General features: G+C 40.1%; 1 protein-coding gene across 1 annotated transcript; it reads left to right on the top strand.

Moving 5' to 3' along the window:
• Positions 1-773: 773 nt before the first annotated feature.
• Positions 774-12,136, top strand: capn10 (calpain 10). Its single transcript, XM_059563270.1, has 13 exons — positions 774-1,022; positions 1,339-1,493; positions 2,154-2,285; positions 3,551-3,747; positions 3,861-4,087; positions 4,592-4,733; positions 7,845-8,011; positions 8,540-8,772; positions 8,851-9,050; positions 9,626-9,869; positions 10,073-10,263; positions 11,138-11,183; positions 11,597-12,136. Exons 2-13 carry the CDS (start codon positions 1,362-1,364, stop codon positions 11,624-11,626), a joined length of 1,941 nt encoding a protein of 646 aa, XP_059419253.1. The 5' UTR covers positions 774-1,022; positions 1,339-1,361; the 3' UTR covers positions 11,627-12,136.
• Positions 12,137-17,169: the final 5,033 nt, after the last annotated feature.

Below are 17,169 nucleotides of genomic sequence, written 5' to 3' on the forward strand. Positions count from 1 at the left end.
GAAATCCAAATCACCTCTATTAAGATCAAAATTTGAATCAAGGATAATAATGTTGATCTGACCAACAGTCACGACTTTTTGGGCAAACCAGAACAATAACTGAAGTCCATGATGTGGTGCAGACTTGGCATATGTAATGTTTTTCAAGTCATGAATATTGTAAAGTTTTCTCAAAGAAGAAATGCTCGCCAAGAAGAGGCAGAAGAGCAGGAAGCCTCCTTCTCTCCACTCTCAGAGATGGATGTTTCCAAACTTATCCTGTCCAGTCATCCTACTACTTGTCCACTTGATCCGATCCCCACTCACCTCCTTCAAACGATCTCTTCTTCAGTCATACCTTCACTTACTCATATTATCAACTCCTCTCTTCACTCTGGAACATTTCCCTCAGCATTTGAGCAGGCTCGAGTAAGCCCACTGCTTAAGAAACCATCTCTAAATCCAGCGCTTCTAGAAAACTACAGACCGGTATCCCTTCTTCCATTCATTGCAACGACACTTGAGCGAGCTGTGTTCAACCAGCTCTCTATGTTCCTTGTCCAGAACAACCTCCTGAACAATAACCAATCCAATCAAGTAATGTAAACATATAATATGTAAGTAATGTCTCGCATATTAACAAAAATAATGTGTTTTTTTAATTATTATTGTTAAACATTTATTAACCATGAAAATAACCATTAAAATCTAAATCAAGGGAAAGACCTTTACCAGAAATATGCGATTTGTACAGTAAATCTGTAATGCTGGCAGTTCTCAGGAGTTCCGCTCGAGGGCGCGCTTGCTGCAGCTCCTCCGCCCCGGATGACAGAGCTGTCCGCGGCGCGCGCGTCCTTCCGGTTTTTGGATGGATTGCCTTGGTGCAGTGTTTTTATATCTTTTAAAGTAATGATTGTGTTTCAGCGGGTCGGGGTCGATGGATTTTACTTTGCCTTGATGCTTTTCTCCTCCTCGATCTGGCCATGTCATTCAAAACCGCCGGCAGTATGTCTAAAGTGCTAGCAAACCCAGCTGAACTGATGGTAGGTCTGGATGAATGCAATATTAATGCTCGCTCTGATGTTAGGGGTTGATACTTAAACGGTTTCTAGGAAGCTGAAATTCCCATTAAAAGCCGTCTTTAACGCCACTGTCGAAACTTTTTTCATTGCTGAAATGTTAAACTGTATGCTTTCTTTAGATATAGACTACTGAATTGAGTATCACATGCATGCAGGAACAAAGACAATGTAGATACGATAACGTATGTGTCCTGTATGTGTTACTGTTTGATGTTTTTAAGTTTTAAAACTAATGCTCAGATGATCACACTGTTACTAAAAGTGTTTTGTCTTTCAGAAGTGAAGCGGTTTCTGGTTGCCATGGAGACGGAAAGTGAGCATCATGGGATGTTTGTGGATCCGGACTTCCCTGCTGATGAGTCCTCACTCTTCTGTGACTACACCACGCCCCTGTCCAAATTGTTGGGTGATGTCACATGGCTCCGCCCACAGGTACCATAATATTCAGTCATTCCCACAGGTAATATTATATTTACTCCAATGAGTACATATGAAGATCTTCTATAAGAACTGATTTCCATTTTAACTGTATTTTAGTGGGTTAGCCTGAGTAGTTTGTACAAATTCTTATTATTCATAAAACAGTAGGCAAACATTACCTGGATGACCTTCTACTCCCTGACAACATAACAGTGACAGCGTAATGAATTTCATTCATACAACAAACAACACGCATTCATACTATAAAGAACATACTTTTTTAATGGTCTTGAAGTGTCAAACCACACATAGTACCTACTGTACAGGATGCAATTTCAAACACACCGCGGGGCTTTAACAATGAATGCAGACTGTCAAGTCACCTTTATTTATATAGCGCTTTAAACAAAAAAGATTGTGTCAAAAAAAAAACAACTTAACATTAATTAGGAAAACAGTGTGTCAATAATGTAAAATGACAGTTAAAGGCAATTCATCATTGAATTCAGTGATGTCATCATTCATCTCAGTTCAGTTTAAATAGTATCTGTGCAATCATTTGCAATCAAGTCAATGATATCGTTGTAAATAAAGTGTCCCGTGCTAAGCAAGCCAGAGGGGACTGACTGTCACAAAGCAACTTTCCAGTGCTTTTCCATCTGTATATTACAGGAGATCTGCAAGCAGCCTCAGCTCTTCCCTGATGACCCTGTGGAGGCCCACCCAAAGCAAGGGATCCTGGGAGACTGCTGGTTGCTCTGTGCCTGCTCCATGTTACTCAAGAACCAGCATCTTCTGAACAAGGTGAACACTGCCAGATTTCTTGTGGAGATGTTGTATTTTAACTGGAAATAAAACGTAGATGTTTAATAGAGTGAAACAATCCGCAAAATATTGTCAAATACTTTTTTGCCTCGAGCAGGAGTTTGAAATGTTGTGATTCACTTTATAGCTTCATTTACATTTACATTTATTAATTGGCAGGCACTTTTATCCAAAGCGACTTACAGATGAGGAATACAATAGGGCTGCTCCGATCACGATTGGCCGATCGTTATGTGCATCTCGTCAGTAAAGCCGGTTCTCTAATCAGCGGTAAATTCCATCAGGTGCGTGATTTCACATAGAGCAGCTGTATGGAGCCAAAAGAGTCTCAAAAAAAGATAAATGCACACACTACATTCACATATGCACACACAGGATTCATACATGCACACACATGATTCATAAATACACACACAGGATACACAAATACGCTCAAAATTCACAAATGCACACACAAAATTAAAAAAGAACAGAAGATTCACAAATGCATACAAAATTCAGAAATGCACACAAAATTCAGAAATGCAAACAACATTTACAAATGCACTCACGATTCACAAATGCACAGGACAAGATTCAGAAATTTCTGATGCACACACACATATATCTTGATTTACAAACTGCTTGCGGTCTGTGAACTTCACTGCATTTGTGTGTGAATTTTGAGACTCCCCTGACTTGGCTACTACACAGAGCCATTGTTAACAGAGAAGCTGTGTAAATCCACGTTCATTTTCAGCGTTTATTTGCGCATCTTCTAGGTTAACAATGGCTCTGTGTAGTAACAGCTGCTCTATGTGAAATCACGCACCTGATAGTATTTAGCGCTGATTAGAGAACCGGATTTACTGACGAGATGCGCATTAACGATAGGCCGATCGTGATCGGAGCAGACCTAGAATACAACAAGCGATGTATCATAATATGTCTAAACAAGAGAAGTGCTAGTTATTCCTGGCCTGATTCATTGCTTTTATCTCTTTCACAAACACTGTTTTTAAAATCCCTATGGGAAAAGTGAATGACAAAGATGCTTTCGAAACCAAGGTCACTGAAAAAGTGAGTGATCACTGTTGCAGTCTGTTATTATAGATTTAAATATTTTAAATATTCCAGTTACATACCAAGAAACTTTGATCATATTTCACACATTAGATTTATTCTAAAAAATTATAACACAGTTGTGGTTTAAAAACTGAATGTTGTCAAGTTGTATTTTTATGTGTGTTTGTTTTTGTTATCAGGTATTTCCACCAGAGCAGCCTCTGTGGGGTGACCGTGTTTACCACGGTGAGTTCCGGGTCCAGTTCTGGCAGAACGGGCGCTGGATAGAGGTACGGGTGGATGACCAACTGCCCTGCATCAATGACACTCTCTGCTTTTCACGATGCCAGAGCCCTAGGGCATTCTGGGTAGCACTTCTGGAGAAAGCTTATGCTAAGTAAGTGCTATAACTTGAATGAGTATTTTGGCAGATTATAAAATATAACTGCAATGTGTGAACTAAACGCAAAACATAATAATTGAGAAGTTGTTAATTGTTCTTCATGCTAGGTTACATGGTTCATACGAGCGTTTGTGGGCGGGGCAAGTATGTGAGGCAGTTGTGGATTTGAGTGGAACCATAGCAGTACGATGGAGTCTGAAAGGGGCGGAGTCTCCACAACAGCCCAATGAGTCCCAGACTCAACACACACCTAACGGGATGAGACTATCTGAACTCTCACTTCATCTGAAGGAGCGATGTGCCATCAGCTGCTGTGTCCACAACGCCCCCACAGGTGAGAGAAAAAAGCAACAACTGAATTTTTTCGTCTTAAAGCTGAATTAAATGAACTTTCCAACAGTGACACAGTTATTACATGAATACATCAACTAAAACTGAGCCCAATTAAATATTAATAATATTCTACTACAGTAATTATTAATATTAAATATTAATTTATTAGATCTGGATGTTTGTTTTTATTTTAGTACTTAACATTATTTTGACCATTATTATTACTTTAAAAACATTTCTAATTTAGTTTATTTATCATTTGTAATTTACTTTATTTCAGTTAACATTTATTTTATTGCAATGATTTTTAATAGTTGTAGTTAACAATAGCAGCACTATTTGGGAATGATTATAGACTGCAGCAACAACAGTTAATAGTTTAAATATTTTATAATGACCCACATGTACTCCTTAAATGTGCAGTTTTCAGAAAATCTTTCACAAAACACCATAGGGAGGATTTAATCATAGTACTTTAATAGTTGTAGTAATGGGTTTGTTGCAGGTATCCCAGAGCTTGGTCAGTTCCATGCCATGAGTGTGATGGAGTGGACAAATGTGACAACCACTACAGGTGAACAAGTGGAGCTGGTCAGGATACGAAACCCCTGGGGCAGGAGGAGCTGGACCGGGGTCTGGAGAGAGAGGTATGGAGAGAAAAAAGTGCTAAATTATCACAAACTTTGTCAATGTTTTGGTTTGTTTTGTATGTTAAAGGTCCTATGACATGAAAATTTAACTTTCTGAGGTTTTTTTAACATTATAATGAGTTCCCCTAGCCTGTATATGGTCCCCAAGTTTCTAGAATTTTTAATCGGTGTAAATCGAGATTGTGCTATCTTTCTCTGCATTTGAGAAAATGGAAGCTCAAACGGTCTGATCTGGAATCTCCTCTTTGTGATGTTGTAAAGAGAAATGTTACCTCCCCTTTCTCTGCTTTGCCCGCCCAAATATTTACATATAATTCAGTCGCAATGTCAGCAAAGGCGTTACAAACAGACTTTTATGATATGGATTCGACAGCACCGCCACAAACCGTGAGTAACAGTGTTTATTAATGCCTGATCTGTGATCAGTGATTTCTGATGTGTAGCTAATTATTCAAGTTCACACAGACTTTCTTTCTAAATAGTTTAATACTGTTTATACATCAGTGAATCAAGCCAGTGACTAAACGATCAACTTCACGTTGTTTCTCTTAGTAGCATGAAACAAATCTGTTATTTAAATTGTGATTTAACTACAGAGAGCGATCAAAGAACGCTCCCTTTTTTTCGGAGCTGTCTTACATCGCGAGTATATCTGCACACTTGCCTAAACTGCCGTTACAATGAATGACGCTGTTATGCTGCACAATGAAGCTCTTACTGTATTCATGTGGTGTATTCATGTGTTTGCTGTTAGTTGTGGTGAAAGCATTTTATGAGAGAAAACGTGTTGCAATAATGACGAGATCACTGCATTCACGCGATAAACAGACTCTGTCTACTCAATGCTCATCACTGCAGCCTTTCATGTGATGGGAAAAGATCGAAAAAATAATTATATAATCAACACTTCCACTATTCGTTCATCTCGACAGCTGTAATAGTAATATATATATATATATATATATATATATATATATATATATATATATATATTAGGGCTGTCAAAATTGCTCAAAATTGACGTTCGAATATTCCCTCTAAAAAATACACGAATATTCGAACTATTCGAACATCTGGTTGCGCATGTTGTCAATGACGCGCATTACGTCAATAACAGGCAAAAATAATACAAAGAGACATAACTACTTGTAAAGATAGTCTATTTAAGTTTAAACATGTATGACAACGTATTACCTACACAAAAACAAGGAAATCAACTAATGGCCAAGACTGCAGACCTCACGCTCTCTCACCCTCACGTTCTCTGCGCATAATGGTTTAAATGAACAAACAAATTTTTTGTGCAAGCAATTTAAGGTCGCGATTGTTGTCCCAAATAAAGCAGGCTTCATTCAGTGATTGAAACAAATATTAATATTAATTGAAGTTTTACAGCATATAGAACTGACATTGAATGCTCCGAGCGAGCTGTGCTGTGGTAAACATGGAACTTTTCCTTGACATGAAACGATAAATAATCAAACCTCGGATCCATTGCTTGTCAGAACTCCCCGAAGCGTGCCCCGTCCGCGATACTGATCGGTCTCATATCCTTAAAAATGAACAAAATTATTTTATCCGTTATGGCCTCTTGTCATGTTGCAGACAAAGAGCTTGTGGTGGGCGATGCAAAGTAACGTTAAGTGTCAAGACGTGACTGTTTAGCTGGAGTTCCACACATTATGCCATGCTCATTTGGGTGCACATTTTTGAGATGTGACCTCATGTTGCTAGTTGTCGAATGGTATGCTAACTGTATCTTAAATAGCTTGCATACAACAATCTCGCGGGTCAACAATTTAACCTCATTTTCTCTGCTGCGGTCGAGTTGGGCTCTGCACTTGCTGGCATCTTCCATGAAGACGCGTCAACTTTCAGCAGTGATGCTGTGCCAGACAGTGCGACTCCTGTGACCTGTCCCTGAACCCTCAGGCGCGCTAGTGCGCCCACTCGCTAGGCAGACAACCACGCCTCTACTACCGCGGGCCTTTTTTTCCACATTTTTTCTTTATTCGAATATTAATTTTTACCTTCGAAATTCGATTTTTTAAAAACTATTCGAATACATATTCGAATTTAGAATATTCGTTGACATCCCTAATATATATATATATATATATATATATATATATATATATATATATATATATATATATATATATATATATTAGAGAGGGGTTCCACATGTAATACGCATTTCGAATGCAGAGATGTCAGCCAATCACAACAATCGTTTACTCGGCGTCTCACAACAGACACGCCTCTTCAAACAGAGCATTCAAGCCAGAGGGCTAATATCAGGATATAAAAATGCTTTTTATTTCTAAATTTTAAATGTAAAAATCATACTAACAATATAAGTACACCTAAGGAAACATTAAAAAGCATTTAAAGAAAAGGAAATAATCCATGTAATGGGACCTTTAAGCACCTTATATTCAATATATGTATTATAAATAGACGTTTTTAAAATTATTTGTTAATTTAATTGAGAATTTTTCATATCTTTGTATAATGATTTGAACATGTCTAAAAATATATATAATAGGGTTTCATTAGTAACAGCAATGCTGGGTCTTGTCTCTTATCTCTGGCAAAGCACTGGAAGTTATTCATTTGCATATGAAGAATTTTTAATCCTATTTGAGCTTAGGATATGTTGAACTTTTTATCTTTTGCAGTTAGACTGAATACAACATGAATGCCAGACCGAATGTGACATATTTTAATAAAAAAACTGTTATATTATTGAAGAACAAAGTGAGAAATACCAATACTTTTCCACTAAGATGTGATTCTTTAAACACTATTTCTGTAAAATTAGTGGTTATAATTATTTCAGACATAATTATTAATATAATAATTCTTAAATAGTTATTTATATTCATTGTCCCTTGAAAACCTACTACAATTTTCTTTCAGATATATTGGTGGTCATTTATTTTGTGTGGATATCGTTGTTCATTAATTTTACCATGATGAACAAGTGGAGGGAGGGACAGTTGTTGTACTGGCGCAAGGGGACGAAACGTGATAATCATACGCAAATGTTGGTGATAGTGGAAATTCAGCTTCTGTCTGACGGGTTTTGTCTGTCTCTCTGTACAGTGGATCAGGTTGGGCTTCTCTGGAGCTCTCCTGTACTCAGGCTCTACTGGGCCGCACGGCAGAGGGGGAATTCTGGATGGACGAGACAGAATTCCAGCAGGAATTTGATGAGGTCACAGTAGGCTATCCCCTCAGTGATACAGGACACCTCCAAAGCATCTACACAGGTATTGTCTATACCAGAGGTGCCCAAACTTTTAAGTACGAAGGGACAAATTTTTTTTCTTTAAAAAAAAAACTTCATAGTGGGCCAAAATTAAATTCAAGAGCACATTAAATTCAACTATACTGTATGAAAATGTATCAAATTTTATAGTTGCTTAAATAATAAAAAATATATCAGATTTTTAATAATTAATTTACACTCAAATTCACTTACATTGTTTTTTACATTCCAGTGCAAAAAATAAAGCAAAAATGTTAAAAGAAAAATATAAATTAGATTAGGAATAAGGATTTTTATTTTCATTCCTCTTGTGAAATGTCATGAACGCCATCACAACCTCGGCCAACTTTGCTAGTTTGGGAATCTTTGGTCTATGCGTTCTTGAGAGCATTAGCATTAATAGTTCCTTGCTGTCTTATAAATTATATATGTGCAAATTGTTTGAATATCTAGTGAATAATTTACACGTTTAATAATAATATTAATAAAAAATGATATTAATATTAATTTGTCGTTTCCCTTCATGTAGGAAGCTATCTAACCCACAGCCACCAAATTGGAGGTCGCTGGGTCAAAGGTCACTCTGCGGGCGGTTGCCGTAACAATAACACTTTTAGTATCAACCCCAAGTTCTGGTTAAAAGTGTGTGAGAGAGGTGAAGTGTTGCTGTCATTGCTGCAGCACGGACATCCAGAGCCACCAGCAGAGGGCAGCACTCAGCAGCACTCTCACCTCCAGGCCATTGCACTGCATGTGTGGAAGGTTAGAGGATCACTAAATAATCATTTCTGAGTGATTGAAAATGTTTCATTATGTAATGTTATATAAAATATGTAATAGGTGGAGAAGAAACACTTTAACCTGATGCGGACACTGAACAAGCCACCGCTTGTGTCGCACACGCATGCATACAATCGAGAAGTGGTAGTGCACACTCACCTGAATCCAGGTTTTTACCTGTTGGTGCCTAGTACCTTCCTGCAGGGAGCGGAGGGCCGGTTCCTTCTGAGAGTTCATTCTTCCTGCTCTACCTCTCTCAGGTGACTGCACTTAGACAAACATAACTGTATTGAACTTATTGTACAGTTCAAATGTTTGATGTGGATTTTGAATTTTTTTTAATGTTTTTGAAAGAATGCTCACCAAGGCTGCATTTATATTGTAAAAAAAAAATTCAGCATAAAACTTTAATATTATAAAATATATTGCACTTTAAAATAAGTGTTTTCTATTTGAATATATAAAAAAATAAAATAATAATTTTTGAATTTTTGGCATCATTACTCCAGTCTTCAGTGTGAAATGATCCTACAAAAATATTTCTAATATGCTGATTTGCAGCCTAAAGAACATTTTATTATTATTATGAAAGTAGAAAACAGTTGTGCTGCTTAATAGTTTTGTGGAAACGGTTGTGATCAATTTAATGCATCCTTGCTGAATAAAGTATAAAAAATTATAAAATATTCTTACCAAACTCAAAGGTTTGAACTGCTGTGTATATATGTAATAATGACACTAATTATTATTGATTTATATACACACTGCATCTAAATATGCAATATGATATGATAAAGCCATATCATTGGTCGAAAACATCTGTGTTTTTCTCCAGTGTGATGAAATCCCCTCCTCCTCTTCAGCACTGTTCCGAGGGCGAGTGGGAAACCATCAGCTCTCATGGCTGTTGGTCCATTGGTTCTACTGCAGGAGGAAGTCGCAACTTTACCACACATGGACTCAACCCCCGTATACCCTTTACTGTGACCTATGACCCTGGAGGTAACAACGTAAAGGTCACATTATGCCAAAACAGGCCTGAAAATTCCCTCCATGCCATCGGCTTTCATATTTATGAGGTCAGAATTGATACATGCCTCATTTATAATCTGTTTTGAGGCATCTAAATGACTAAACTGCTTTTGCGCCAAAAGTGTCCAGTTCTAGACATAACTGTTTTGTGACATAACAGTGTTCGTTATAGTTGGTGTAGGGTAACATTCAGTAGTGAATCTCTTTTTGTATATCTTCATGATATTTAAATGTGTGTGTGTGTCTCCAGGTACCTGATGGTGACTCTGTTTTAAGCCCTGGTGCCATTTCTCCGGTGGTTAGCTGTGTACCTCATGCCCACTCCCAGGAGGTCAGTGTGTTTTGCCATCTACAGCCGGGCAAGTACATCATAATTCCCTCCACCTACCAGCCAGAACTCAGCGCTCACTTCACGCTCACTTTTACATGCAGGATAAATCGGTAAGCATTCCACACACACACACACACACACACACACACACACTAATAAAAAAGTCATAGACATTGATAAAATCTTACATATGTAGACATTAGTGGTCAATATTTGACCTTTTTCAAATATACTGACATCGGCTGATCAGTTTTTCTGTTTGGCCGATGTGTTCGAGGCTGGACTTTTATTTTGGCGATGCACACAGCGCTGACATTCTCCCTCTTCATTGTTTGCTGTGGCCCTTTAACAGTTGTGTCTGATATGGATCGAAGTCTGTGTAATAATCAGATAGAACTCTTAAACAAAGGAATTAAAATGTATACAATAAAGTATTATAAAAATTGCTTTCATATTATTAGTAATAGAACAATATTTAATAAACATTTAATTGTTTAAATGTTGTTTAAATTGTTTAAAAAATATGATTCCCAGTGCACACAAACTTCCCAGATTACTGATTGCCCTTTTTATTTGTATATATTTTTTAAATATTTATTTATTTGTGAAATATATTCTAATAGGATTATAGAATCAAGAAGTTGTCTTCTAAAATATGTTTATTTGACACATTTTTTTATTCATTTTCAAATTGATTTTCTTAAATATTAATTAAAATAAATACAAATTATATATATATATATATATATATATATATACTGTATATCGGTCGACCACTAGTTGACATTCTTCCAAAAAAATTTACATACTGTAATTAAACTTTATTTAGAATTTAACTGGTCAATGCACTGTGAAAAAACAAACCCTAGATAAAATAAAAACAAGTTAAATGTAGTTTCTTGTTAAGAAAATGTTGCTAGTTGACATTGGCCTTACATCTTTGGGTCTAATATAAAGAAGTACTAATGTTGTCGACCTCTTTAGGAAAGCAGTGCAGAGTCAAGAGCGTCTGGGCCATGCTGTTCAGGAGGTAATGATCTTTCACCTCATTTTAAGAAATGGTTCACCTTAAATCACATCCTGTCATGATTCACTCTACCTCATGTTGTTTCAAACCTGTATGGCTTTCTTTCTTTTGTGGAACATCGAAGATATTTTAAAGAACGTTGGTAACAAAACAGACCCAGTTCCCATTGACTTCCATTGTATCATTTTGAAAAATAAAACAAATAAACTTAATCTGATATATAGTTCAAATTTAGTGTATTTTTTATATATTATTAATTATGATAAATTATATTAATATACATTTATGTATTTTTTCCTAGCCTACTAAATAGTATTTGCTTGTTCCATTTCTGTAATTGACAGTTCTGTTATTGTTTTACTTCCACTGCTCTTCACTGTGAGATGTAAGATTTGTCTTTCTCTTTCCTCTCACAGGTCTCCTGTATCTCTGTGATGAGACGATAGGAAGTGGATCACATGCCCATGTGGAGATGAAAGTCTTGCTCTCCATCCCCTTCCCCCCTAATGGGAGCCATCAGTTCAATTCACTTACCACAAACAGCTACCAAAACCCACCAGCGGTGGATAAATCATGGTATAAACCAGGGGTGTCCAAAGCCGGTCCTGGAGGTCAACTTTCCTGCAGAGTTTAGCTCCAACTCAAATTAAACACACCTGAACTAGCTCAAGGTCTTACTAGGCATGCTAGAAACTTCCAGGCAGATAAGTTGAAGCTGAACTCTGCAGGGACTGACTTTGGATTTGTCACAATATCTGCCTACAACTGCCCTGTAAGAAACATGTCAGATCAAGTGTTACATACTGTACTATATGTTTACTGATGCCAGACTTATTTATTATGAATGATTTATTATTAATGTTTTTGTCCAAGTTGCAAAAATAGTCGAAAATAATCAACTAAGAAGCATCTCTCATTTTTAAGTATTTAATTTACTAGAATATCAAAAACAGGCATTACCATAAAATATCATGACTTAAATTTCTCACCGGAAAGAGAGAACATTTCAATATGGAGAGAAAGAGAAAACAAGGGTGCAGAAAGATAAAGATGGGGGTATTACTGGCCAAAAGAAGGGTAGACAGTGATTGAATAGGTGGGAGGGTCAGCGGCTCTACTGAAGCTCCAGCTCTCTCTGAAGTGTGCCGCAGAGTTGGAGCCCCACACGCAGTCTCTGCCCTGTCGGCCCCTCTGTGAGTGCTAATAGCCTGTGTATGAGGGTCCACAGGCCTGTTAGTGCCGCACTAGTGACGAACTTGTAGCGTCACTGTCCACCCTGATCCAGAGCCTGGTGCCGCCACACAATGACTCGTTATGTGAAGCAATTACACTGCTGTGACCCTTTCCTCCCCATGTGCATGTCTGTTATATGTACAGCAATATTCATTAAATTATTTTAAATTATTTAAAAACTTGAATCTTTCTTTGTTTGAATACAAAACATCCTTAAAACGTGTAGAATTATTTTACATTCATAAATAAGATGTCTTTACAATTTTTTTTCACATTTATTTTTATTTTAAAAATAACATTTTACATCTCTTCCACAATGACTAAGCTTACGCGACTTTACTTGACCCCATTAAATTGTTAATATTTTAATAAAATATGACATCAGTGCTATAATTTCTTTTATTAAATCATTACCTTTTATTTTCAGAAGCCAAAAAAAAAGTAATGTAAATAATTATGTTTGTATCTATGTGTGTGTGTGTTTGTGTATATATACAGTATGTGTATGTTTAAATACATTTATATAATTTTAGTGGAATTTAGTAAAATGAAAGTTAAATTATGATATAGAAAAATAAAGAAGTGTGAAGTCTGCACACTGAAAATAACTGCTCCAGAAGAATTTATTCAAGCAAAGTTTCGACCCTCAGGTCTTCATCAGACACAATATCAATGTAAAGTGAAGTCAGCTTTAAATAGACACAGGTGATCACCTTAATTAGGCACACCCAAGAATTCATGTGACAAAAAAGCTACAATTTTTTTTTATCACTTATAAAAATGACTTAATATCAAAATCCTCATTCAACCCTAAAGGTGACAAAGTATTTAAGGTATAAATCCAAAAACATTCCTTCTGTAATAATTATGATAAAATATAACCTTGTGAAATTTCAATTCAATTCTCAATCATTTCATTTAATATGTTATTTAGGAATTCAGTTGTAATTGACTTTATTAAACAATCTCCTTCTATTTCAAGGAACTGTATGTAATCTATGCATGTGTGTATATGTCACACCCAGGGGCTGGCTATGCTTTAACTAAGCCACACCCCTTCTCAACTTCCACCTCGAGGAGGTCCCCAAACCCGACCCAATGGCCAAGCAACACGAGAACAAGTAAGTGATAAAACAATCTTTATTTAAATATTTAAAAATAGCTTAGGGAATAGGGAAAGGGCAATTAAAACTAAACTCTGACTCGGCCCTCCAGATGGGCTATGGCCGGGAAGAGGTCAGGGAGCAAGGGGGCCACGGGGATCCGGGGCGTGGGGCTCGGGCCCCGGCCTGAGTCTTAGGTATCCGTAGCGCCCTCCTTCTTCCTCCTCTTCGCTGAATACAGCTCACGGTAAGTACTGGTTCACTCAGTTCGTTCTCGAGGTGCCCACTCTCTTTCTCTTCCTCCACAGGCAACAGCTCTTCGCTGATTACAGCTCACAGTAAGTACTGATTCACCCAGTTCGTTCCTTGGGTGCTCACGCTCTTTCTCTTTCTCCACAGGCAACGGCTGGGACACACAGGCACAGTTAGTTCAGCTTGGTTTTGCTCTCACCTCTTCGCTGATTACAGCTCACAGTAAGTACTGGTTCACACAGTTCGTTCCTTGGGTGCTCACTCGCTTTCTCTTTCTCCACAGGCAGCGGCTGGGACACACAGGCACAGTTAGTTCAGCTTGGTTTTGCTCTCACCTCTTCGCTGATTACAGCTCACAGTAAGTACTGGTTCACACAGTTCGTTCCTTGGGTGCTCACTCGCTTTCTCTTTCTCCACAGGCAGCGGCGTAAGTACAGGTTCCCTCAGTCTCTCCTCGTGTTACCCACTCTCTCTCCTTTTCTCTCCACAGGTATCAACTTGGGCACAATAGCACAGTTAGTTTGCTTTGAATGGCTCTCACCTCTGGGCTGGACACAGCGTACTGTAAGTACAGGGTTCGCTCTATTCCTCCTCGTGTTATTCACTCTCTCTCTCCTTTCCTCTCCACAGGTATCAACTTGGGCACAATAGCACAGTTAGTTTGCTTTGAATGGCTCTCACCTCTGGGCTGGACACAGCGTACTGTAAGTACAGGGTTCGCTCTATTCCTCCTCGTGTTATTCACTCTCTCTCCTTTTCTCTCCACAGGTATCAACTTGGGCACAATAGCACAGTTAGTTTGCTTTGAATGGCTCTCACCTCTGGGCTGGACACAGCGTACTGTAAGTACAGGGTTCGCTCTATTCCTCCTCGTGTTATTCCCTCTCTCTCCTTTTCTCTCCACAGATATCAACTTGGGCACAATAGCACCGTTAGTTTGCTTTGAATGGCTCTCACCTCTGGGCTGAACACAGCGCACTGTAAGTACAGGTTTCCTCTGTTTCTCCTTGTGTTACTCACTCTCTTTCCTTTCCTCTCCACAGGTATCAACTTAGACACAAAACACAGTTACTCTGCTTTGGATGGCTTTCACCTCTGGGCTGGACACAGCGTACCGTGCTGTCTCCGGAGATCTGAAGCACGCTCACAACATATACTGTACTGAACTAGGCCAGGACCAGCGATCTCCTTGTCCTCCCACGCCGAAGTGCGTGAAGGCGGGGGTTTATCTGACAGGACACACGGCAATACACAGCAGCCCACAGCAATATACAACACCACGTCAAAATTATAGGTTTTCACAGCACGAAGACTCACCCACCACACTCAGTGTACGGAAAGGACACCCGTCTTCCTTCACTTCGCTTGGTTCGGATCTGGCGATGGAATATGCGGCCTAGCTAGTGATGTCGTCGTTGCGACTACTTCAATAAGTATTCCTTCGGCTCTCCCACCACACTATATTAGGGGTAGGGCCACCCTCCTCCTCCTGGAGAGATCTACACAACGCCAGGTCAATATACAGGGCACTTTCGACTGGCTCTTAGTACTCACATCAATGCCACTTCCAATCCCCTTTTTCACGTCGTCTCAGTTCGCCGTATAATCTGTTCACTTCTCAACCTTTAAGGTTCGCGATGTCTTCACAATCATACAATTCCAGCCTGAGGGAGAGAGAGAGTTAGACAGCTACCAGCAGCGTACCAAGACGGGCACAACCCAGTGCTTCACACACACCAAAGAGAGCTTCCCAGACTGTGAAATAACTTGGCCTTAAGTACTGCCTTGTCCAGCGTATCCTCCAATCACCAACCGCTGTCCCTAACTAGGCACAGGTGCATCGAATTCCCTGATTTTCCTTCTTACGGCGCTACCGGAAGTTCCGGTGTTCTGTTTTTCCGGTCCGGGCGGAAACACTTCCGGGCGGAACCAAACTTCCCGAATTTTGGTTCCGCCCCTAAAGATCGTCACCTTGTGACATCCTCCCCCGCCAATCCGTTCTAGTCCCTAGAACGTCCTCGGGCTGTCCACTCCCCATAGCGGGCAGGGGGTCGGCCTCGGTTCTCTCGCTGGGATCGTCTCACTGGTGAATCGGGCTCAGCTTGTTCAGGGGCTGCTTCTGGTTCTCTCGGGGCGATCGGGGGTGGTGCCACCACGGGTCTCCCTGGTACCACAGCCCAACCTTCAATCCAGGGGGCCGCTGGTACAGGTTCCGTGGGGACTTCTTCCACGGCTTCAGGGTAGTTAGGGCATGGGCGAATCATGTTCCGGTGCACCACACGGTCGGGGCCTGACTTCCCTTCTGGCCGGATAGTATAGACCGGCTGCCCCGGCCTCTGCTGCCGGCAGACTACATAAGGGGTGGCCTCCCAACGGTCACTCAGTTTCCCCTTCCCCTGCCGCCGATTATCTCTCACCAACACCCTCTCTCCTGGCAGTAGAGGGGCTTCTCTAGCAGTCCGATCATACAACCGCTTACTTTTCTCTCCTGCCGTCTGTATCCTTTTCGACACCTGCTCGTAGGCGAAATGCAAGCGCTGGTGATGGCGCCCCACCCACTCCGTTACACTTGCTTCCTCTTGGTCGGCTATCACTCCTAGGACCAGGTCAGTAGGCATTCGTATGTGTCTGCCAAACATCAGGTAAGTGGGAGCGTAACCCGTAGTACTATGTATACTGTTGTTATAGGCCTGTAGGAGGTTTGGCAAGGCACTCACCCAATCGTCCTGCCGTTGTTGGTCCAAGGTCCCCAGCAGCCCCAATAGGGTCTGATTGAATCTCTCACAGCCGCCGTTCCCCTGAGGATGATACGAAGTGGTGTGAGTTTTCGTGCAACCGTACAACTGGCATAGTTCTCTAATTACCCTGGACTCAAAGTTGGCTCCTTGATCGGAGTGCAGAAACTCCGGGCATCCGAACGTCTGGAAGACGGCCCGCCATAAACTGTAGCGGTGGTGGTTGCAGTCTGGTCGAGGGTGGGGATAGCCCAAGCGTACTTTGTGAACAAATCCGTTATTACCAAGATGTTCTGGTAGCGATCTCGTGGTCGGCCCAGTGTCAAGAAGTCCATAGCCATGATATGAAGGGGGGCCTTCGCATGGATGGGTACCATTGGCGCTCGGACCTCCCGTCTGGACTTAAACAATATGCATCTCGGGCAAGCTTGAATTAGGGCGTGCACCGATGCCTCTAGCCCGGGCCAAAAGAAGAATCTCCTAAGCAGGGACACGGTCCTCTCCTGTCCCTGATGCCCCAACTGGTTGTGGTACGCCGAAACTAAAGCCGTTACCTCATCTGCGGGTACCACGATCTGGCGTACTTCTTCGCCCAACTTCGGGTCACTGACCCTTCTGCACAAAACGCCATCTCTCAGCTCCAGCCTGTCCCATTGCCCCAGCAGC

The sequence above is a fragment of the Carassius carassius genome, chromosome 12 (genome assembly GCF_963082965.1).
Source record: "Carassius carassius chromosome 12, fCarCar2.1, whole genome shotgun sequence".
NCBI lineage: Eukaryota > Metazoa > Chordata > Actinopteri > Cypriniformes > Cyprinidae > Carassius > Carassius carassius.